Source organism: Taeniopygia guttata, chromosome 18 (genome assembly GCF_048771995.1).
Source record: "Taeniopygia guttata chromosome 18, bTaeGut7.mat, whole genome shotgun sequence".
In the NCBI taxonomy this organism is placed as follows: domain Eukaryota; kingdom Metazoa; phylum Chordata; class Aves; order Passeriformes; family Estrildidae; genus Taeniopygia; species Taeniopygia guttata.
Window position 1 is genome coordinate 3,990,354 of NC_133043.1, and position 24,295 is coordinate 4,014,648.

The 24,295-nt window shown below is 40.9% G+C and overlaps 2 protein-coding genes, 1 long non-coding RNA gene and 2 other non-coding genes across 9 annotated transcripts in view; 2 read left to right on the forward strand and 3 right to left on the reverse strand.

The window, feature by feature from the left end:
• The window catches only part of TEX2 (testis expressed 2), a 45,851-nt gene extending 30,749 nt beyond the window's left edge, over positions 1–15,102 (forward strand). For all 5 annotated transcript variants that reach the window (XM_072936953.1, XM_072936955.1, XM_030287536.4 and 2 more), the window contains 7 exons: positions 690–839; positions 2,205–2,304; positions 5,940–6,072; positions 9,709–9,831; positions 11,723–11,932; positions 12,159–12,279; positions 13,099–15,102. In XM_072936953.1, coding sequence (XP_072793054.1) covers positions 690–839; positions 2,205–2,304; positions 5,940–6,072; positions 9,709–9,831; positions 11,723–11,932; positions 12,159–12,279; positions 13,099–13,221 — 960 coding nt within the window. In that variant the 3' untranslated portion in view covers positions 13,222–15,102. The remainder of the gene's footprint in view (positions 1–689; positions 840–2,204; positions 2,305–5,939; positions 6,073–9,708; positions 9,832–11,722; positions 11,933–12,158; positions 12,280–13,098) is intronic.
• LOC140685251 (uncharacterized) lies at positions 14,577–16,526 on the reverse strand. The gene is made up of 2 exons (XR_012058570.1): positions 16,290–16,526; positions 14,577–16,090 (listed from the first exon to the last, which is right to left on the reverse strand). It is a non-coding gene; the product is annotated as an uncharacterized lncRNA (long non-coding RNA).
• LOC115497700 (small nucleolar RNA SNORA50) lies at positions 15,874–16,005 on the reverse strand. The gene has a single exon (XR_003963270.1). It is a non-coding gene; the product is annotated as a small nucleolar RNA SNORA50 (small nucleolar RNA).
• LOC115497699 (small nucleolar RNA SNORD104) lies at positions 16,170–16,232 on the reverse strand. The gene has a single exon (XR_003963269.1). It is a non-coding gene; the product is annotated as a small nucleolar RNA SNORD104 (small nucleolar RNA).
• Positions 16,527–17,520: 994 nt separating the features above from the next.
• Positions 17,521–24,295, forward strand: part of ERN1 (endoplasmic reticulum to nucleus signaling 1) — a 32,483-nt gene continuing 25,708 nt past the window's right edge. Inside the window, exon 1 of the mRNA XM_030287542.4 lies at positions 17,521–18,257. Coding sequence (XP_030143402.4) covers positions 18,192–18,257 — 66 coding nt within the window. The 5' untranslated portion in view covers positions 17,521–18,191. The remainder of the gene's footprint in view (positions 18,258–24,295) is intronic.

Here is a 24,295-nt window from a genome sequence, read left to right on the forward strand (position 1 = left end):
GTGTACACACCCAAAATTATTTCAGCTGCCTTGGCTTTTGTGTGTGTAGTCAGTGAAGCAGCATCTGAGTGTGTAATATTTCCAGGTGTTTCAAGATGGTTCTCAGGGAAACCAAGACAGAATTCTCTTGGAGTGTAAACAACACCTTTAATGCAGCAGAGGGGACAATATGGTTTCCTGAATCCTAGATGCAAATACTGGAAGGAGAAGTGTGATTCCTTGTACTGTGTTTATCAACTATTTGTGGTGTTTCTGAGCTGGATTTAAGGATGTAGTGTTGGGCCTTGCTTTCTAATTTTTTGATAAAACAAAGGAAGAGTAGAGTACCTGTTCTTCCAGATCTGACTGGCAAGAGAGAGTATCTCTTACTGCAAACACAGTTTATAAGTCTGCCCACTCTGGGTTTATCTGCTTTTTCTGCCAGAGGTTAAATTACATACAACTTTCTTGTTTCATTGCCAGAGGTCAATCTATATCTGTGTGGTCTCATTCCCTCTGCTGCATGTCAGGATGATGAGAGGCTCGTTGGCAGCCCAGCTGATGCTTTTGTAAAGCTGCTCCCTGTGCTGAGCATTTAGTGCTCTGAGTTGACCCAGGCTCTTAACAGTGAACTTCCCATATAAATCAGGCCTTTTCTTTCCTTATTTTATTGAATTTGTAGAGCTGAATGATCTGCTTTATGTTTTCAGTTGACAGATGCCAATGTGGAAGCTGAAGAAGAAGAACAGGAGGCCTGGGTGAATGCTCTGCTTGGAAGAATATTTTGGGATTTTTTAGGAGAGAAGTATTGGTCTGATCTAGTGTCAAAGAAGATCCAAATGAAACTTAGCAAAATAAAGGTACCTGATCTGGAGACTTGCATTATACACTCTTTTGAAGGAAGTGAAAGACATAGTCTTTGAGTTTTAAAATAGTATAAGAAAGACTTATTTCAAACTTACATGTAAAAGACAAAAAATGTACTACAGAATGGCTGTTCAGTTTCTGATGCATGTTAACTTTGCTGCGTCTGTTTAAAATGAACTACAGTTGGATTAGCTATTTGTATCTGTCAAAATTTTATATAAAAATTAAAGTATTATTGTATTTACATTAGGGATGGATAGAACTGCATATAATTGAGGAAATCTTCTTTAGGAAATAGTAGATTGCTTTTAAGGTGGAGGACATCAGGGAACCACAACTGTAGTGTGTTCCTATTAACTGCAGACATAAATTTCTTGCAGGAGGTTAGTGGGAGCAATAGTTATGGAAAAAGCTCTGTGGGGTGACAGGACACAGCTTCCATCAGCTGCACCATCTCAAGGGTGAAGGGAGGAGTGATGCTTTTGAATAACTTCTCAGTCTTCCCCTTGCCTTCTGTAACCCTTCTGAACAGCAGCAGTTCGCCGCTGCCTTCAGCTCCTGATGTTTGGGGAGGAGTTTGTCCGTTCCTAAAGGCAAAGGAAGTTGTTGTCTTGCTTACAAAAGCTTGGAGATTCTGATGCCAGCACCAGCTGTGAGATAGTGCTGCCTTTGCTTTGGGAAATCACCAGTAGCCTAAATCTGCCCTGTCTGCTTCCACAATTGTGACAGCAGGCTACCCAGACATCTCACTGGTAACTTTTTAAGTGGAAAGACTGGCAGTGGGGACTGGGTGTATTTTTTGCTGTGTTAAAGCAATGTCTATTCACAGGATATATGTCTTCTGTCAATTAGAAGAGTAAGATACCTGAATCATGATTTCTGTGCCTCTATTTTACTAAAACTGTGATACAGATTTAAAAGGTAATGTTCTATGAAAGAATTTGCTAAAGATAAAAGAATCTGAGACATTGATAAAGCATCAATGATAAAATATATGACTGAAGTTAAGAGACAGAGAAGTCTTTGATTTTTATTCACATTGAAATAGGATTTACACTTCATTCTTGAGCTTTTTACATACTTTGAATAAAAAGCATGCTGATGGTTTAAGATCAGCATCTAAACTTCAGCATAATTTAAAAAATAAGTTCAGATGCCCAATCTTTCCCTAAAAAGTTTTGAAACTGGCAGCTGTCAAATTCTAGAATAGTAAGAATTTTGTGTGATTATATTTGTGTTCTTTCACTGGTGACACTTCAGCTCAGTCCATTCCTTAAGTTTAATGAGCCTTCTTCTCTCAGGAAACTGATGTCTAGTTCCATAACATGTATTTGATTGTTTATATTCTGTCCTTTTAGCTGCCCTACTTCATGAATGAGCTGACTCTGACTGAGCTTGACATGGGGATAGCAGTGCCCAAGATCCTTCAAGCCTTCAAACCTTCTATTGATCACAGAGGTAAAATACAAAAATAGCAGGTGCTGGTTATTGCCTTTGTATCTGTGGAGAACAGAATGTTGATCTGTTTATCTTGTGCATGTCTTAGGTACATGTAATAAGAGCTTATTCTGAGATACTCAGGGGTCTTTATCTCAGGTTTGGTGTAAATGTAATTCTGTAGATATGGAATTGTGGTCACGTCTTTCCATTATTTCCATAGGAAATAATTACTGAACTAAACTAAAATTTGCACGCAACAGAGATGCAGACACTTATCTGATACTGTCAGGGACTTTAGAGGGCAAAGCACATCTCCTTGGGACAGATCTGATTCTGTACCACAGGAGAAAACAGGTTTGTCTCTCCAAAAGATGCTGCCTTATTCTGAAAACAGGGATGTAGAAAATATAATTGTAATCACTGGAAAAACAAGAATAGTGTTGTTTTGAAAATAAACTTCAAAATACAGGATCGTTTTACATTCTCAATGTTAAATACAGCTTTTTTTAAAAAGCTGGATGACTTTCATTCTGCTGCTTTATGAATTAGAACTGTTCGTTTTCTATTCCTTCTGGCTTGCATATGGTCACATATTTGGGGATGCTCATGTCACTTAAGTAGTCTTGCAGAAAAAAAAGCTTGGTATAATGCTTTTTGGCTTCAAAAGCATTTATTCTACATGTTGAAGGGAGCTAGATGCCATCTAAGATGGTAATCTTAGATCTTACTTGTCTGATTATCATCTTCTGATGGTAATCAGAACCGTTTTTAATTTTAAATTGTATCAGAGTTTTTCCACTCATCATGAAGAAATTTCTAATTGGCTTAAAGGGAAATATTTCCTTGGAAAACCTGGTGTGGTGTCACTTGACCTTTGCAAGAATACCAGATGCATGGACTGTAGGAGGATATTAATAAACTTTAATACTAAAAACTTCATGCCATTCAAATCACTGACCAAAAGCATGAAGATAGTAAGTGCTAACCTTTCCCTCATAAGACTGAACAGACTTTGGAGAAATACTAAAATCTTCTTGGACATACGTTGGTTAATACTGCCCATTGTATCCAAATGCTATTGTTTGCCCTTATCTATTTAAGACTTGCAACTCTTTGGGGAAAAGCCTTATCTGTAAAACACTGGGTACTTGCTCTTAACTTTTCCAAAGATTATTTTCCATTGAATTTTATAAACAAAGTGTGTTTGAAAAGAGCAAACTGTTTGGTTGTCATCAGGAACAAAATTTGTCTTTTTTAAAATGAGAGTTGAGTAGATGGAATAAGCTGGAGTGCAGTCACAATTTGGAGAACTAAAGCATATTGCTGCTTCTTGTCTTATGCTTCCTATGTGGGTCAGCAGGTTCTCCACAGTACTTGGGAAGTCCTCCAGTGTTCTCAATTAAGTGGTTGCACCATTGGTAGAAGTTTTATTTGTAGTTACAGAACAAAGGAAAACTTTTAAAAATCTTTACATGTGTGCGGTTCGTGGAGTGTTTTCATAGTTTCTTTTTAATCAGGCTTTCCTTTCAGGGTTCTTGTCAGTGTGTTTTCCTTTGCCTTGATTTAAACATTTTTTTAATTCCTTTCTCATAACTTCAGCTGTAACCAAGGGCTGTAGTTTTAAGTCATGAGATGGGATTTAGGAGCCGCTGAACACTTGGCTTCAATTAATTGCTGAAACAGCGACGAGATCAATTAATTCCTTTAGTTTCTTGTTCAGTTAAACTGTGACAAGCAAACATTTATGGTAGGATTTCTAATCCTTTTAACATCTTCCATACTGTTGAATGTGAACATATGTTTGAGCTTTTAGGGTTTTTAAGAGCTTGTAGTGAGTAATTACTGGAATAACTTGTTCTCTTATTATACTTAAAAGGACATAAACAAGGGGATGATAATTGGAAATGCTTGTTTTCATAGGAATAAATGTATTGGTAAGTTGGCCTATGGGGAAATGACTTGGTTCATTGGGAAATGTGGGGGGAAAAAAACTGTAGTTTCAGGGCAGTGTCCAGAATGAGTGTTTCTAAGTTTTTGCAGTTTTTTAGTAAGTGTTTGAGGCAGTCATTTGAGGTAGCCTTTTGTGAGGCTTTAAAGTGCAGTTACTAATTGTGATGTGCTTTGTTTCATCAATATTTCTTTTTACCAGTGCTTGATTACAAAGAAAATACTCTTTTTGTTATATGCCTTCTCTAATTAGCTAAATTTGTTAACACACAATGTTAGAAAAAAAGTCTTGTTTCTGTTAATACAGTCCTGCTTGGGTGACAGCATATGCTGTGGCTTTTACTGTAATTCTGTCAAGGCTAGGGAACCAGAAAACAGAATAAACTGTACCATCTGCCCAATTCTTCACTCCCTCTTCCTCCCTTTTTCCCTCTGGAAAAAGTATATAAACATTTTCTGGTCAGAAGGAATTTTCTCTCTCAGGAATGGCATCCTTTGCTTACTTAATTTGATCTACTTTTAAAATTATATTGATGATTGAGTTCTGCTGACTTATTGATTGTCCAGAAAATCTATTAAGCAGTTTTCATTGTTTTTATGATCTTACTGACACTTTGCTACTGTAAAGAGAAAAAAATCCTTATAAGCTTGTGTTTGAGTTCTTGTGTTTGGTTTTTAGAACAGTGTAAGAAAAAATGTGATGGTAAAGAGTTATTTGGGTTAGTAAAGCACCAACTCACCTTCATCCTGCTTCCAGCATGTAACCTCACAGGGTGCCAGTGACCAGGGCTTTGGGAGCTGCCTGTGTTTCTGTTACCACAAGTGGGTGGAATTATGATAAGGATATGTTTTTGCAGAAAAGAAAACAGTAATTCTCTAACTGATAAAGTGTGACTTTTCTAGAACAATAAAACACAAAGAATAGTTATCATTTGTCCTGGTTTCAGTTTTATTCACCATGAATTGCTGCCAAATAAATAAAAGTGGAATGGGTCAGTGGTTGATATGCCAGGTACTGGTAAGGGAATGTTTTGTTCAGCTGCAATATCTGGAAAAGGAAGAAGTACAATCTGTGTTCAGTGGCATCTGTTTTCTAACCTCTGGATGACAAATCCTACAGCTTTGGTGCAGGGTGTCACTTAAAAGGCTTGAGCTAATCTTAAGGTATTCCCAAGGCAATTCTTTTGAGATTGCAAAAAGCAAATAGTTTGCACAGACAAGAGGATTTAACTTAACATTGCACGTCTAGAATCGTCTAAGTAATGACCCTGTTTACACTGAATCATAAAAGAATGCCTGTGGCTCAGTTACTGAGGGAACCCTCAATACACCACTGGCAAAACAAGGGGCAGCAGGTTGTGGTGTGAGAGAAGCAATATTGCTCTGGGATTTCAAGTGTGCTTCACTTGGACAGCGTCAGTGATGCAGAGGAGTGTCCCCATTACTGCTTGGCTTGGAGCAATGCTGTAAATAGTTTTGAAGTGAATCCCTGATGGTATTCTATTCCCTTTATCTCATTTCACATCTCTTAAGCAGTTTAGGTGTGTGTAAATCACAGTATTTTTTTTAGACCATCAGCTATACTCACCGCTCTTTTTCAGTGTGGCTTGGATTTTTATCTGGCTTTGTTCCATAAGCTTAATGTGATCAGAAAGCTTGCTTTGTGATTGCTCTTCAAGTGACATCTTTTCTATTGTTTATTTTAGGACTATGGGTTGATCTGGAAATGTCCTACAATGGATCTTTTCTAATGACCCTGGAGACCAAGATGAACTTGACCAAACTTGGTAAAGAGCCGCTTGGGGAAGCGTTTAAGGTTGGCGAGATCGGCAGGGAAGGGTAAGGGATGGCAATGGTGCTTTCATTGTGAAAAGCTGGGATTTTCCTTCTGTATTTGCAGCTCTGACTCTGCAGTAGACTGAAAGGAGTTTTGGGGATGTTTCATACAAGTGGGTGTGGGATGTGGCTTTTCTGTGCAACTTTGTTTGGTTGTGCTATTGATAAATAATTTTAATAAAAGGCTTCTGTGGTACAATTATTTTATATATATATATTTCACTTGGGTTTTAAAATGTCCTGTGACTAAAATTTCGTTTTGTCTTATGCTTGATTTGGGGTTTAGTCAGATAAAACTCAAATATTGGAGATACACACTTGCAGAAATAAAGATAGGCGTAACAGGCTACTGCAGCATGGTACAGCTGCAGCTGGAAACCGCTGGAGTAGCAAACAATGAGGAAGGTAAACAGACTCTAATTGTTATGTAAAAGGCCTTTTCAAAAACTTTATTGCATTGTGGGAGTAATCACATCTCTGCTTTAATCTCTATTTTTCCTCCTAGCTATAGTCTGTTTCCCTGCTATGCCTAAGTGAAATGCCTTAATGTAGATAAACTACTTAGCAGACACCACACAGTTACTTACCTCCTTTGTATTTGTGCTTTCCCTCTCATTTTGGCAACGTTTGAATGTCATCTATTGTCCATTTGTATTAACCTAGTGAGTGGCACCTATCAAAGGTCCATCCCTGGATGGATTCACTTCCAGCTCTGAGGTCCATTTTTTTTGGTGCTGTATTCTTTTTGTACCTATATCTGCAGGCCCTGAACAGTAGGTGGTCTCTGATTTGATGTACAACCACTGCCTACAAATCAAGAAAATAGTCTCTAAATCTGGCCATTTGTTTAACTATGAACAAAATAGTATGGTCTTTCACAATTAAGATACTAGATGCTTTGTATACTTGTGTCATAGCTCTGACCATTTATTCTGAGGTAGCTTGAACTAATACTTACAGCAGCACTATATTTCAGTGCAGTCATGACAAGAAAATAAATGTGAAAAAAACTAATGGCTGAATGATCTCATACACTGGTAAAAATTCAGAGGATTTTAAATTGACCTAGATTTTCATTGTCACTGCTTGAAATAAATATTCCTGAATTTACATCATTATAACTGGTAGGTGTGAATTTTTCAAAATCTATTTAATCCTGCCTGCCCAAAAAATGGGGGATAGAGGAAATGTCTATACAAATCAAATTCTTGCTTTTCTTCTCCACCCCTTCAGGATTTTCTTTGTGTATTTTCATATCTGTTCAGTGCAGGAACAGCCTCAGAAATAATTAGTGAACACTCTGATTCATATGTAAAAATCAGTGCTGCTGGCTGACCTATAGGCACCCAGCAAGGCAGATTTAAGTGCCTGTAGCCAAGCAACCAGTTACTTGAAGGTATCAGCATTAGCTTCATTGCTCCCTGCACAGGGCTGGTATGTTTCAAAGCTCAGGGCCAGGTAGCAGCTTTACATAAAGTCTAATGTATTCTAGTTTGGGTGAGGGCTTTTTTGTTGCATGTTTTTTTTTCCTTAAACAAAATGGATTAAATAAATTAAGAACTGAAAAGTATAGAACAGTTTGAGTCTCATATATGCCTTCTAATGTGTTAGTTCATTTTAATTCTACTGGCTTTTTAAATTATCAGTTGACAATTGCTGTGACAAATCAAATTACTCTGCATGTGTTTGCATCCATGGTCATGTTTTAAGTGATGCGTGTTGGTTGCTGAGCTCATTTCTGGCCCTTAGGAGCTCAGAACAAACCATCTCTTGAGATGCAGTAACCACAAAGTGGTGTGAGAAAGGCACCTACTCATCCAGAGAGGAGGAGGGGAACAGCTCTGGGGTTTAACTGTCTGTGGCTGTTGTCAGTGTAAAGGAAGACAAATGGGTCACTGTTGCACTTGCTGTTTGGAATAGAAGTGAAGTGTGCTGAGACACAGTCTGGTAATGCTGTCTTGCATGCCCTCTCAGGAAAATGCTGCTCTTAGAAAGGGTAGGAAACTATTTAATTGCCGATTTTATAAAAGTAATACATTACAGATGCTGCTAAACAGGAGTTGAGGCAAAAGCAGGCAGGTTAACCCAAAGTTACTGCAGCTTCTTAACCCATCAGTCCTTTTGGCTTTGTTGAACCACATAAAAACAAACTGACAAATGGCAATTCATAAAATATTGTGCAATCTTTACAGGAACAATACAGTAGCTCCAAAGTGATTTTTTTCTGCCAATGTTTGTGTCATATAAATGGTCCATTGTATACAGAGCTCCCCTGAAATCTCACTCAAGCTTATTTATTGTTGCTTTGTTTAATGCGAGGAAATCCTGTGGTCTGAGCCACTTGGTGCTTGTGAGGCACTTCAGAGGACCCCTTCAACTAGGAAATAAAACACCTTGTTGTAAGAAGGTGGCACGTTTGAAAGACCTGAGAATGCCCTGAGCACACTTGGAGCTGCATGTTAAAACGTGCACAGGAAAGACAAGTGAAGGCACACCCTGGTGAAAAATGTGCAGTTTGAATCTGACCTTAAAACGTGAATTTGTGGGAGGAACAGCTCCAGCATTGCTATTTGGGCCAGTGACAGGCACCACCCACCACCCCCGTGTCCTCAGGGAGGTGGCTCAGTTTGGTTTGCTCCTTCACTCCTCTGCAGGTACAAAATGCTGCTCTGGATAGGAAGAGGTTTTGCAGTTCTGATTCCACAGGCTGGGTAGGAAATGCTTCAGGACCCAGCAGGTCCTGGGATTACTGCTCCAGTGGGGAAGGAGTCTTGTACACTGTGAACTGCACCTGAACCTTCCCTTTACATTAGGACTTACATGCAGCAACCACCAGTTTGTTCTGTGTGCAGAAGAACAGGCAGTGGCCTCAGTCCATGTCTTGTCTGAGGTTATTAATGCTTCAAATACATTTCCGAGAACACACACACTCACACTCACACACAAAAAAAAAGAAGACACAGCTATAAAGTGTATTCTGAACATGCTGTAGAGTATTATATTCCTGGGTATAGTCCCTAGGGCTAAAGCCATATGCTTTTGAAGCCTGCGTTGTGTAACTGTTTCAAGCTCTTGCATTCAGTAAAGATATTTTAATTCTGAAGTGTATCCACTGTATCTTTCTCTCATTTAAATGAATTTAAAAGATTTGAAATTTTTTTTCTGACTATGCATGTAAAATCTTCCACAGTTCAAGTCTAGGAATTAGTCACTACTGTGTGGTATTTTGTGCCCAAAGGGCAACACTTGTTTATTACTTCACTTTTTCTCCATGACATTCAAACTAAATGGTTTGTCCAATCCTAATTCTGCCCAGCTCATGAAAAACCAAGAGCAACAACAGAGATGCTTCCAAATGTATTTTGAATAATCTTCACATGTGATTTGAATATGTAGAATAGCCACCCCCGTGCCAGCCTCTTTCATGAAGGATTATGTTCCACTGGGGAAAACAGATTTCTGTTTTGAAAGCTGGTTCTCCCAGACTGGCTTCAGAGTGGTTTTGATTTTGTTCTTTTAGATAGCGTTTATAGAAGAGGGGAGGGGACAGTTCAGAAACCTGTAATGTCAGCCAAAGCTGTACAGGATGAATAGCTATTTAAGGATATTGCATTTGACCTGGAAATTGCATTGTTTCAGTTTCAGGCCAAGGGCGTATTGTCTCGCAGACAGCGATGAGGAGTCCTCCAGCGCTGGCTCTTCGGAGGAAGATGATGCTCCTGAGCTGGCAGGAGAGAAGCAGGTGACCCCAGGAGCAGAAGGGTGAGCTGATTGTTAATCCTTCCCTCCCCCCACACCTGATAGCTGGTGCCAGTGCTGTGATGCTCTTTGTCCCCCAGAAAGGCAGAGTGTGAGTCTGTCCAAGCAGTAAAGGAGCCCCAGTTGCCATTTCCAGAGCAGAGGGCAGCAGTAGAGCCCTGTTCACCCCAGCCCTGCAGAGACTTCTCCCAGCTGCCCTGGGCAACTCCTCTGCTGGATTGCTGGAGGCCAGAGAAGCTCTAGGGACTTTCCCCAGCGTGTCCTACCTGGTAGCAGAGCCAAGAACAGGATTTTGTGTGAAAACTTGAAACCCTCTCTATGCAGTATTACCCCTATGCTTATCCTGCTGATCCCTTATTTCCAGCATTCCATTTTCTTTTCTTTAAGAAAACAACTGTTACTCAAGCCTGTTTTTCTAGCTCAGATTTGATTTGTTTTTTTGGTTGGTTTTTTTTTTTTTTTTTTTCCCTTGAGGATTTCGTGTGTCTGGGCTGTGCAATACTGCCCTCTGATGCTGTGCATGGATTTCAAAGAAAATTAACCAACATCAGTGATGCCACATCATTCCTTGTTTTGGCTGCAGCTCTGATTTTTTTGCTTTTGGCATCTGATTGCAATTATGCCATGCAAGGAGAAAGCTGAATGCCTAAGCCCAGAATGTCTGAGACAACCACATTGTTTTCTATGTCTGAATATATCTAAGTGATTTTTACAGTGAATATACCAGCAGACTCATTACTTATTCAAAATGTTCCAGAGAATTTTAGTATTTTACTCCTGAAGACTTTTGAAAATTATTTGAAGAGTTGTTTGAATTATCGCAGTTGATGCATTTAATATTTCCTTGAAATTCATAATCATATAAATAACTCTTGATAAAGAGATCAAAGAGGGAGAATGAAGAATCTTAATGCAAAATACTGAAAAAGATCTCTTGCACCTATTAAAAATATGCATTATTACCACTGTAGAATCTGATGGGAGAATAACTTCTTTCTCTGGGTAAAGATACAGCTAGTATAAAATCCCAAAGTTAAATTCATTTTCCCTTTTTATATCAGCTGAACAGTTTTTTGTCTTATGTTGTGCTAAGGACAAATCTGTCTAAGTTTGTATAAGAATAATTTTATTTTTCCCTGGATAGGAAAATGTCATTTCCTTAGGAAGGTTATCTCTGCTACGTAACACCAAGAGCCACAATTAGACATGATATAGTGTGTGGAAAATATGAAATATGCTATTTTTGGAGTATGTATTTCCAACATGAGATAGGGGTAAGAAAAAACATTTTCAGCCCCTAAAGCGTTTGTTTCAAAAGCCAGGAATGCTGTCTGACACAATTGCCAAGAAAAGCCCACTTTCTGTAGACAGTTACCCATTTCTGGAATATCGTTCCACCCACTGCCAAAACTGTTTTCCTCTTCTTTTTCAGCATACTTATACTTGTAAATGCTGCAGTACCTTAGAACATTTTTGTTCAGCACACACAGTTAAATAATTAGACACAATGGTTGGGCCTTCTATGCTGATGATTTCTGCACATCTTGGTGTATTGGTGTCTATACAATTTTTTTTTTTTTTTTTGAATGTTAGTAGACAAGTTGTCACTTCTCATGCCAGCTTGCTGGCATAAGTGATATAAGTGTATTTGCAGTTTTAAAAATTGTTGTGTTTCCAATGCTATCTGGGAAAGAGTGTTCAGACTGAACAGAGTTTCTGCCAGGCACTTGTAGCTGACAGAATACAGCTGCTGGGTGCAGGCCCTAGGATGTACTGCTTGGCCTGAATTTTTAATATCAAAAACTTTAATGATTTAATAGAAAACCCGTGTCTGTCTTAGCAAGTAGGTTTAAGAAAATAATCTTGATGTCCTTTTTCTATTCTCTATCTAAAGGTATGTTGGAGGACATCGGACAAGTAAAATCATGAGAATTGTGGATAAAATTACTAAGTCAAAATACTTTCAGAAAGCAACAGAGACTGAGTTTATTAAGAAAAAAATTGAAGAGGTCTCCAATACTCCATTGCTGCTAACAGTTGAAGTACAGGAGTGCAGAGGAACACTAGTGATTAACATTCCACCTCCACCCACTGACAGAATATGGTAAGAGGAGCTCAGAGCAGAGCTGGGCAATGTTTCAGGTGTGCTACTTGAGGGGTTGCAGCTAAGAAAAAAGGTAAAGTCTGGCTCAGGTGGGTTGTGGGCAAGGAGAAGTACAAATGAGTTGTAACTGAGGTAGGAACTGTTATTAAGAGCAAATTGTTACAGGTTTAAGTACTTATTTTCTTGGGGCGTCTGTAGTAAATCCTGCTTTGTGTTCTCTCCCAAGGTACGGCTTCCGAAGGCCTCCCTACCTGGAGTTAAAAGCGCGGCCAAAACTTGGTGAGAGAGAAGTGACTCTGGTTCATGTAACAGACTGGATAGCAAGGAAACTGGAACAAGAGTTCCAGGTGTGTGTCCTTCACATTCTCCTTTCATTTATGGTAGTTTTGGTCAATTAAAGGGGTGGGGTGTTCAATTTTCGCATGTCCCCTATTTTATTTATAACTAGTCATGTCCTTCACTGCTTCTGGCCAGTGGGATGGATGTTGCGAGCTCAGCTGAAACTGACTGCTGGGACGGTCTCAAGACTCTGTGTAGACCTGGGTGGAAATCTGTTTTAGAGATTAAAATGACATTTCTTTGAAATAGGTACCATGGTAAAATTTGCAGTACTCAAATAAGAACATGATCCTACATGTTCTTAGATGATAGAGGACCAAACTGTTGCCTAAAATTAAGAACAGATAAGGCACTACTTCATCTTACTGCTTCCTTTAAAGTAATTTTTTAAAAAATCACGTTGACCACTGTGCAAAAAGAAAGAAGCCCCCTCCAAATACATGTAGGATAGGAATAGTGACCAGCTTGATTCTGGACCGCAACCTATACAATCAAGCAGAAATCAAAATAAGTTATTTTACTAAAAGTGCATTTTGAAAGTATATGGACGGTTAAGAACTGAGAAAGCCATAGGAAAAGTTGGTGATGTTTCCTGTAGTGTTATTTTAATTGAATGAAATATGCAAAGATATTAATATTTCAGTTTCATTTATAACTGTAACACAACAAAATGGTTTCAGTTAATGGACATTGCACTGACTCAAACAATGCTGAGCTTGAGAAACTTTTCTCTGTACATGTGTTGCATTTTTTAAACTAAAATTGGAAAACTGAGGTTTCAAGTGACGTATGTAATGTAACTTCATTTCATTGCATCTTTTTCTTAGAAAATCTTTGTCATGCCAAACATGGATGATGTCTATATTCCTTTAATGCACTCAGCCATGGATCCCCGCTCCTCCACATGCCCTCCTCAAGATCTGAGCATGGAGGCCTCTGATCAACCATGATATGTGAAGACTCTTGCAGTTTACAGTATTATGAAAGTTACTCTCATGGTTTTATAAACTGTGCTGTAGTTCTTGTCCTTAACTTGTGCCACTCTCCCCCCTCCCAAGGACTGCCTTTCCCCGTTCCTGTGTGCTCACTTGCCTGGTTATTGTTCCCGTGTACTTCAACTACATGAAGTTCCATTCCATTAAGCTGTCGGTTTATTTTTGTACTGGCTGCCATCAGAATTTTAACTGGGAGGCTGAGGTGACCTGTTCTTTGTGGGGAGGGAGGAGGAACTCAAATGTAACAGATCAAGGAGATTGTTGATGCACCTTTTGTTCAGCTTGTTTTCATGCTATGTTAATGTGCATTAAAGCATTGAAAAGTTGTTTGGCAGCAAAGGAATTGCGTGCCAAATGGAAAAAATCCTAAATAAGGAATGAATTTATAAAACTGGAAGAATATTTTTCTTTCTCAGGCAGTTGGAGGTGTAGAATGAACTATTTTATGTTCTTTCACTTCTGCAGTCAATAGCTTGTGTCAAGCAATCGAAATATGAAATGCTTTCAGGATAAAAGAATGTAAATTGGATGTATAGGTAATAATGTGATTCAATGTGCTGTATACACATTACTTTTTTCATACAGAACTTGTGCTTTTTTTGGGAAGCAATTAGCCATAAAACACACAACTATCAGTGAAGGTGGGACTGTCAGATTTTTGTAAATGAGAAAAAAAATTGGTAAAGCCATGAGACCAAACCATAGCAAGCCGCCTTATAGTGAGGTACAATCACCTTGGTTTCTGATTAATTCTGAATGTTTATAGAGACATGAGCACACACACACCAAGTGTCAACACTGCACATCTCCAGTAGTGACCTAACTGTGCGCAGAGCCTCTTGCTGTGATGAAACACTCAAGTTCTTTCTGACAGGAGTTTGTTGCTGTGAGTTTTCCATTGCACTGTGTTTACACCCAAGGCATGGGCCTGGATCCTCAGTTACAGCCCCGGACACGACAGCACCTGGTGCTTGTGGAAGCAGCTGTGGCTGACAGATTTTGACCCCATGCATTGATTTCTTGGACTTTATGGCATTGGAATTCAAGCATTGCAGTTTTTTAAGCTGATCACGATTAAAGATTTTCTGCTAATTAGTGGCCAAAACTAAAGGGGAAGGGGGAATTGCCTTTTGTCAGGTGTAATGAATCAAGGCTAAATGTATGCAGTAAATTCAAGGCTTGAACACTACATATCCACTCCTTAACACTTAATATTTTTCTGATACTCAGTGTTGCCAACTGCTCATGGATGTCAGAAGATGTTTTAGTTTACAGAGAAGGTGAGTTTTGGCTCTCCTTTTATAACATGATTCTTTTTTTTTTTTCCAATTTAACTTTTTAAGAAATTTTTTGTATGTTATGTTGTCACATTTGATGTAAATCAAAAATTCCATGTATAACTTGATGATTTACCATCTCTAAATGAAGCTATTATATTGAAGGTTTTCTAAACAGCACCTTGCCTGAAACAAAAGCATTTAATATATTTAAAATTAATTCTATATTTGAACACCTATTTTGGTTACCTTTAATTGAAATATTAGTAGTTATATTTGTTACCTGAACTCCTCCTTGACCATTCCAGGCTGTGTATATTCTGGGGTTTGCTGATTTTGTAGGCATTATTTGCCTTTCATGAAGTCTGCATGTCTTGTACGCAGGTCTTTTATATGAGTTAATTTCTATGTGCAATAACTAAAGTCAAAGGACTAGATGCACTAATGTGTAAAGATTTAGACTTATTACACAAGATTGTCATATTGCACTTCATAAACTGTGGGTAACTACAATCTGCTTGCTTTGTTTTATTAAATAAATTTATCCCATGTCAAATAATTTAGTAAATTTCCTTTCTAGAGCATTTAGCCACTATCTAGCTTAAGTTTTAAAAATTTCATTAGCAAGGCAGCTTCCTAATGTGTGTCCTGTGCTTTGCAGACTATATGTACTTGGTGGTTGTGGCACGACATCTTAGGGTTAACCAGTGCTGAGCTCTGCAAGGAAAAGCTGAATTTAATGTCATGCAACTTACGTTCACCACAGCAGTGGGTATTCATGAGGAGCATGCTTTAATATGTTTACATACCTGGTAAAACTGTGAAAGTATTACCAGCAGTTACAGAATAGAGCTGACACACATCCACTTCTGCTACCTGCAGGAGCCTCTGGGTGCTCAGTAATCCCGTCCATTCTGCCCTATTTCTGTTATGTCTAATCCTGTGTGGTTATAGATCTTTGTAATGACACAAAATGCTGTACCTCTGGTATTAACATGTATAAAAAAAGAGCGGCCCTGAAAGAGCTGCAGCTTAGTCACGACAGTCTTTCAATTTATTTTTCACCACGAGAAAAACGATCCCCAGCCCTGGATGCATTTCTCCTGCCTCCAAGCTGGTTCACCCAGCTCTCTACTCCTGCAACAGCCAGGCAGGGACTTCCGTTCCTTTTCTGAAGTCCTTTTTATAACTTAACCCTGAACTACTAAATGAAAGCTAGTCACACTGAACCGCGGTGAGTGACCCGGCTCTGCCCTCGGTCGGGAACGGGCTCCCCTCGCACAAGGGCAGGCAGCAGGATCCGATCGGCAGAGCCCCGGCCCTCGCAAACAAATGTCACTTGCTTTTAAAAGCGCCGCCCGGGTGGGGCCGAGCAGCGCCAGTTATGAGCAAGCGCCTCGCTGTAGCACCGCTGCTTGGCCGGCGGCGCCAGGCGGGCCCCGCCGGGTCAAAGGCAGTGCGGCACGCGCCAAGAACCAGCCGCACACGTTCTGGGTGATACAAGTTTTATTTACCGCCGCTCCCAGCCGCCGCTCGCCGCACGGGCCCTGCAAAATACCGAGAGTAACGGGGAGGTTATCGACGCGGAACAGCCCGGCCGCCCCGCTGGGTGGACGCAGCCGGGGCGCTCAGCAGTAGTTTTGCTTCACGTATGTCAGCAGTCTAACACGTGTCTAGAGACATCACCGCGGCCCAGCCCAGCCCGGCCCCACCGCCCGCCCGCTCCGCTCCCGCTGCAGCGCTCACCTCGTTGCCCACGCCGAAAGAAAGGCCTCAGCCTTCGCCGTGCTCCCTTTTATAGACAGGCTAGCCCCGCCCTCCTCGTCTCGCCCAATAGAATTGGAATCCGGGGGCACGTGCTGATCTGGTTGCAGTTGCGCAGGAGGATTGGGCGGGCCCGCCTGAGGGCAGCGGGCGGGGCGGCAGAGGGAGGTCAGGCTGAGTCTGAGGCAGCGCGGTGCTTTCGTGTCGCCCCCCGCCGTGTGAGGCCTTTTCAGGAAAAGTAGCACTCTTCTCTTTCTAATTTGCTCTAGCGCTTTGTTGCTGTTAAGAAGTAGGGCTCAGTATTAAAAATATAAAAGCTGAGGCCCCGGTCAGATCTGCCCCTGCAGAGCGGGTGCTGAGGTGGTTCCTGAGGGGAGCAGCTGGGAGCTGAAGGTGCTCGCCAACACTCGGCTCCGCTCCTACCTCAGACGGTTTTAGGGGTTTTTTTTAAATCTCCCGTGAGGCCTTGGGAGACACTCGTGTAAAATAACTCCAGCTTGGATCTGGCACACTACCGCATTTATACAGCAACTGATAAATTCCCCCCCTAATGTAGCAGGATGTAGGGTGCTGCTGCCATGGCACACACAGTGCCACAAATTCTTAAAAGACAAGGCCACCATAAACAAACACATCAGAGAACTGCAATCACAGTGTGGTTTGTAGCTCCAGCATATTTTTATGTATTCAGACATATAGGTCAGGTCATCATTTGGACAAGGCTCTGAGGCACTGGCTGGGATTGTTGGGGTGGACTGTGCAGGAGTTGAACTTGATGATCCTCAGTCCTTTCCAGGGAAGGATATTCTGTGATTCTGGGTGATTATTACATCTCCTGCCCACCATCAAAGGCACGCTCACTGTGGGAGCTCGTGTGTGCATATGGCATGTCCAGAACTCCACTCCGTGTGCCCTGCAGCTCCATTAGTGATATCACTGTTAAAAAGCAAACAATATGTACAAGGACAAAGTGGCTTTGTTATATAAATAGGTGGCTGAACACTGGACCTTTGCCAGGCACTCTAAATTTATTCTCTTCTGTTTAAAGCTTCTTCCTTTTGGTTCAATACTTTTTGTGTTTATCTGTTCAGAGAAGCCTGGACCTGTTTGTTTTTTTTTTTTGGGGGGGGTTTGTTTGTTTGTTTGTTTTTGGTTCAAAGGAGCATGTTGGGGCTGGTTTTGCATTTATTTAAGGCCTTGCAAGGCACAGCTGTTTGTTAAGCAGAAGCTGTGCCTTTGACATACATTTGGCATGATCTGTTCTGAAAATAAAAAGTCACTAGGAACACAAGAATCACAGAGTCATCAAGGTTGGAAGAGACCTTTAAGATCATGAAGTCCAACCAGCACTGCCACTGTAGCCCCCAAACCATTAAATACCACTCAGTGGCAGAGCCGGATGCCTCAAGCACCTCCAGGTACGGTGACTCCACCACCTCCCTCGGGCAGCCCCTTCCAACGCCTGACCACGCAGTTATTCCGGGCAGGGTGCTGCTGGGGGAGGAAGGCGACTGTCTGGATTTAGGTAGGGTTTTTTTTATAAAAACAAATCAGCAGTAGCCAGCTGCCACCGCACCCCGCGGTTCCCCATGGGGCTGCCAGCCGAGCCCCGGAGCGGGCGGCGGGTCGGTCGCGGCTCACACGAGCGGGGAGGCTCCGGCAGCGGCTCGAAGCCGCGGAACATCTCCGGCCGCTGCCGGGGCCCGTCCCGGCGGCTGCCCGGGCAGTCCCTGAGCGCGGCCCCCGGCGCGGCCCGTCCGCCCGCGGGTGACGTGCGTGTCCCGGCCGGGCGGTCCCTGGGCCCGCCCCGCCCGCCGCGGGGAGCGCCGGACGCGCCGCTCCGGAGGCAGCGCCGTGCGGGGGGAGCGGCCCCGCGGTGCAGCCATGGAGCCGCTCCGCCGCCTCCTCCTCAGCCTGGCCGCGCTGCTGCTGCTCCCGCCGAGGCTCGCGGTAAGCCGGGCCCGCTGGGCCGGAGAACGGCAGGGGCAGCCGGGGCACGGGGAGGGCCGCGGGAGGGGAGCTGGGGGGGCTCCCGCCGGGGTTAGCGAAGATTTGCCGCGGGTGCCCGCAGCCCGGCGGTGTCCGCAGAGCCAGCACACACCTCCGGGTCCGCTGTCGCTGACGCCGTGTGCCCCTGTGTGCGCAGGCGAGGGGCTGCAGCCCTGCCGCCCGTCCCAGCCCAACAGCCGTGTACCTGCAGCTGTGCCCCACCTGGCATGTAACCTGGGTGTGTGTATCATAATCCTCGCAACTGGAAATACAGTTAATAAAATACAGAAATACTTTCTCACGAGGCAGTTGTAAAAAGTAGCACAGATAAACTTTGGAAATTGTAGTACAAAGAAACTTTTTAAAACTGAAACTATGTAGATGGGTCGGGAACCAGTGAGACATTCTAGAAGGTCTGCTCTGTCCTTTAATAAGTAAGGGGGTTTGGGTTTTTTTCTGGGAAAAAGCCCACACATTGTATTGATATGTATTGATAACCAAATACATGTGACTGTCTACACACCCTCTATACTGTCATGGCATTTTGATTATTCTGTTTCCAGAGCAAATGCAACAATGTGCATTAATGTACATGTGGTTGGTTGGGATCCAAACCCACAGTTTTAAATTCAAAGGTGGAAGACAAAGTGCACGAGTCACTGCCCTACAAAACCTCTTAAGAAATAACCAAGTTGGATATAAGGTATTGCAATAGGTGGAGCAATAAAAGTGCATGGAATAGGGAAACTGGTGCAAAGCAGATGGAATGCTGAGCAGATTATTTTTACAGAGGTAATAATTTTAAACTTTACAGTGGGTGCTATCTGCCGTGTGTGTACTGAGATGGATAGCTAACTTCAAAAATTCACTTCTGAAGGGTGCGCTTGTTAGCAGGTTCTTCAGATCAGGAGACAATGAAAAGGCCATCTGGCATTCACTGTTTCCATTATAGTCAAGTGTAGCACAGGAAAGCTTTAGGTTATGGTCTTTGATGGATTGTTCATTGTTACCTGAAAAAGCTGCTGTAATATATGGGGTTCTAGTTCAGGTTAAGCAAAGCTGAAGGCTTTGTTTTTCACCTGTAATGTAATAACTCCATTCCCCTTCTTTAGGAGTAAAGTAAACACATTAGCAGTTAAGCTGGCAACATACCTAGTCTTGTTACTTCATTAGGAACTGGAAAAAATTAAATGCAGGCTGTCAACAAAAATTACTTTACAATCTTTATTGTAGAGTGCTAATGTGTTTGTTTTTGACTGGACTGTAAGGCTGGACTGAGGTCTTTTCATGGTGCTAGCAGATTTGGCTTTCAGATTGTGCAAGGAAAATACTGATTTGCAACTCACTGAGTTTTAAAAACAGTCCTGAATAAGAACATTAAGAAATATTTTTAAATACCTAAACTAGTTTTGAAATGAACAGATTATTGCTAAATTTTATATAATTTTACTTGCATAGTCACAAAAGACTGGACTCATGTCCTGGTAGAATTCAGCCCATTTTGTCTCTAGATTTCCCTCTTCCCTTGGTTTCCCTGCTCTGCCATCTCACCTCAGATCAGTGTCTGAGTTCTGCATCTCTGTTTCTTTTCTTGGCTCTTATCCTGGTCTTTTTGCTCTGTGAGCTGCAGATCTTTACCGTGACTTCCAAGTTGAAATCTATTCTGTAGTTCAGTTGCTTTTCAGAACTAGTTTTTATTCCTATGAACTTAGTCCCAGTCATCTCACCTATGAATAGTCCATTTAACTGTGGAGGCTTATTTAAAACTATTCATGTCACTTGAATAATAAACTCCCATGAGAAAGACTGACATATAAGTCCAGTGTTGAGGTAACTTGAAAACATGAGGTTGCCTAAAGATTTTGCAGATTGTTTTTTCTGTAGATTTCTTTTAAGAGTAGTGGTGGTGATCTGCTGTTTTGTAAATTCTTTGGCTGATAAATGTACTCTTTGTTACCTAATATCCCATCTCTAATACTGTTTTTTTTAGTCAGTATAAGTTCATACAAGGTCTTCCTTTCGTCTTCCTTGCTGAATGTTCTTTACAGACAGGAAAATGCTGTTTCTTACTGTTTGGGTGACACAGTTTACAGCTCTTGGAACTGCCCTCCACTGGATGGGAGCAGCACATTATAAAGGTGAAATCTCAGATGGAGCAATGAGAAATGCAGTAGAGCTGTCAGTAAATTAGTTACCGTCAATATTACACAGTAATGATTTACATCTCTCTTTAGAGTGAAAAATCTCTGTTTTTTATGAGCCCTGGGATCTTCCAAACTGCTTGTTTCTCTTTTAACAGAAGTCAGTGCAACTGAAAGATACCAACCTCCCTGGGATTAAAGTGGCATTTGGAGCATCGGTCTGTCCCCTCCTGCAGTCCGTGGGACGTGTTTCAGTGCTGGGTTACACTGTGTAGGCAGCACCTGACATGGAAAAACCCTGGCCTCAGCCAGGTGTTGTTTCTTCTGGTGTGTTCTTTATCTTGGCATGAGGTGTTTGGCCAGGGAACTGGTAGGTGTGAAAATCCGTGTGAGACAGCAGAAGGTTTACAGAGGATGTGTTCAAGCACTGAGTTAATTAATATGTTTTATTTGATGCAGATCTTCTTAGTTGCTTGAAAAAATAGTATAATAGGGTTTAGAGGATTTTTTTTTTGGCAGGGAGGGAAATGTAAATTTGTCTTGCACACCTAAATTATCATGAACCACTCTGTCCTGGAGTATAAATTCATGTGCTTATAACTCTGCTGACATTTGGGTTGTTGGTGTTCTTGTGGCTATTAAAATAAATTTGGGGTTTACACAGAGAATCAAATGTGAAAGCTCAGCTGGGTGTTCCTGGTGGAGAGACCACTCCAAGGTGAGTCCAGGCAGGAACAGTTGGAGTGGCTCTCCTGTACTGCTCAGTTTTTCCATTGCATGGAGGGGTGGGTGTATGAATGGGTGTTTGCATGAAAACTCACTGAACTGGGTTATAGCATGATGAGAAATGGCTAACAAAGACACGTTAGAATTCAGTTAAAGATTAAAAGATCTGCAGATTTGATTTTGCTTTCTAAAGAAGATATTTTTGTCAACTCTCTTTCATATCCTAACTTCATTATTAGTTATACTGGAAAACTCCCCCCAGTAGTTTACTGAATTTTACAAAGACTTTCTTCATGGCCTGGTTTTATCATGCACAGGGAGTTTTAGCCTGTAGCCTGGCAGTGTAATGAGATAGCTGTCAAAACCAGGGTAATGATTCATAGGCTATCTGTGATGAATATGCCAAGTGCTTGCAGTGTGTGCTAATGTCTAAAAATATTTTGTTTTGCGTCTTTTGGTTTACCAGCTGTGGTTCCAGTAGCATAAATTATGGTATAGGCCTTTTGTTATTGTGAGGATTGTGTCTGGTGCTGTCAATGCTGAAGTTGGTTTTTAATAAGTTTTTGAGTAAAATATGAATGCAGGCCCTGATGTTTATGTAGCTAAGTATGGAGTGAGGAATATCAGGGTTTTTTTTCCTTGAGTGATAATTTGTATCTTGTCAACAGTTTGGTTTGGTAGGCCAGGCATTATCAAAGAAAATTAGAGGGCTGTTATAGTTAGCAAACCACCCATTGTTTATCATCCATCAGCCCAACACATTGTTTGGTGCATATGTATTCCTACTTCAGACTCAGAAAAGAAAATTATTTACCTGCTAAGACATAGCACAGTTTTGTTTACTTGTGAGCACACAATTATCTCTATGAAATCAGTAACAGTTCTTGAAATCAGCACACACTGTCACCCATGCAGGGTCACTGGGAAATGTTTTCCTGTTCTTTGTTGATACTTGAAGAAGCTTTTGTGGTATTACCCCCACAGCAAAATGTATTTCTGGCTTGCAGAGCTGTAACCTCAAGGAACTCAGTGGCCTGGTTTTCTATCTGCTTTTCCCACTGATTTCAGTGCGATTTGTGCCTTCATGGTGACCTTCATTTCAAAAATGGTGGTTTTAGGCAGATAAATTAATAGAAAAAATTATTGCCATGGGAATCTGATTTCTTCTAACACAATAAAACAAAGGCATTGCTTTGCTAACCCTTAGAAAAATTTGAGCTGTTGGGGTGAAAGATGTTATCACTTTTGACACTGAACTGTACCACACACACACCAGAACTTGTTCTACAGCTTTCACTGACCTTCGCTTGACTGCTGGGACCTTCAGAATTGTTTTGAGTAATTTTGTTACTTGGATTTCTAAAACGTTTTATCTAAAGATATGGTAGATCTAGACTGAGGGGAAGATTCTTATGGGAGACTTAACCAGTATATATAAAATTAATTTCTTTTTCTATTAGATAGTATATTTCTATTCTAGCTTAAAAATGCCATTTTCTACTTAGTCACAAATTTTAGGCTGCTATGGATTATTAGCAATCAGCTTTAAAACTTTTGTCAAATTTGAATCCAATGAGAGCTTGAAAATTTCTTTTTTGAATTAAATTATTAAAATTAATTCTAAAGCAGTCTCCATGGAATTTCAAAATATTGTAAATCGTTAATCTTACATTGCTGTTGATGTGGAAGATTGTTATGAGTACAGACTGTCAAGGCAGTTAGAAGCTCTTACTGAATTCCAAAGAGGTGTTAAAATAGATGTTGCAGTTTCAGATGAAATGAAACAAGGAACCAAACCAGGTTTTCCTTCCGTCTCATTTTCTTTGTTCACTAAATTATGTTCTTTTTGCTTAGTTGCTTCATGTTCTGACATATTTTTCTTGGAGTCAGTTGATGTATCTTCCTAGAAATAGAATTGCAATATGAAATAAAGAGCTCTTAAGAATTTGGGACCTCTTAACAATTGGCACCTCACCCTTGCAGGGAGGGAGGACAGGATCTGTGTTACCAGTTTTTACAGAGTCTGTCTCAGGACTGAGATTATGGTGTCTTTTTGTGTTGGAGAAAGCTCTTACATACTTCACAGAAAAATGAAAACAAGTGTGTCTTGTACATACAGATTTTTATAATTTTTGTAGTTTTTCATTGCAGTGCTAATCCCAGGCTTTAATTAATCCATTAATCAAGTAGTTACAAAGCTTTGTGTTCAAAATGAATCTATTCAATGTTTGCAACTTTGATACTTCAGTCTCTAGCCACTGATAAAAGTCACTAATAAAACCAAGAGAAAGTACTTTTAATTTCTCAGTCTGGGTGAAAGACAAGTAATTATCTAAATAATCTGTTCAATTTTCTATCTATTGCTTGATAAAATTTGAAATAATAAAGCCCTATTTCCATATTATTATACTAACTCCCTTGCCTTCTTCAAGTAACTACCGTAGATACTGAACAAAATAAATGAGCAACATTGCATAGCAAAATACAGAGTCATTGGGTTGTTTTTTTTTTAATTTAGGTCAAATGCTTCACCAGGGTCAGTGTGCTACTGAATCTGGGTAATGTCAACTGTATGATATTATGTGCTTTGAAAATTGTGAGAGAATGGATGATTTTAATAATGGCATTTTATGTATTTCATCTGTGTTCAAATACAAATTTAAAAGTAAGGGAAGAACTAAGGAAATCTGCCCTATATTCAGTCTTTCCCCCAAAGGAGATGTTATCTTCAACACACAGGGTTGCAGTGACCACATCAATGTGACTTTGATAGCTGAATATAAGAAAGCCCTTCAGAAGAAGTGAAACTTAAACATAGACCTCAGGTGGCAGGGGGAAGGGGTTTGAGGGAGAGCATCAGAAAATATGTGTATTTTACAGGGGAATGATACATGCATGTGGCAGGATCCCCTTGTCAGAGGAATCCCAGGGTCTCTGTGCTGGTTTCTCTCCCAGTGAAACTCCAGGGAGCAGAACTGGGCCCAGAGCAGGTGAGTTCCCTGGCTGGAGAGACCTAATGGCTCTTCCAGGGTACTGTTCCCGTGGTGCCTGTGAATGCCACAAGTGCTTCCCATGCCAGGAAAGTTCACATCTCCCTGTTAACCATGCCAGACACCACAGGATGGCAGCTGG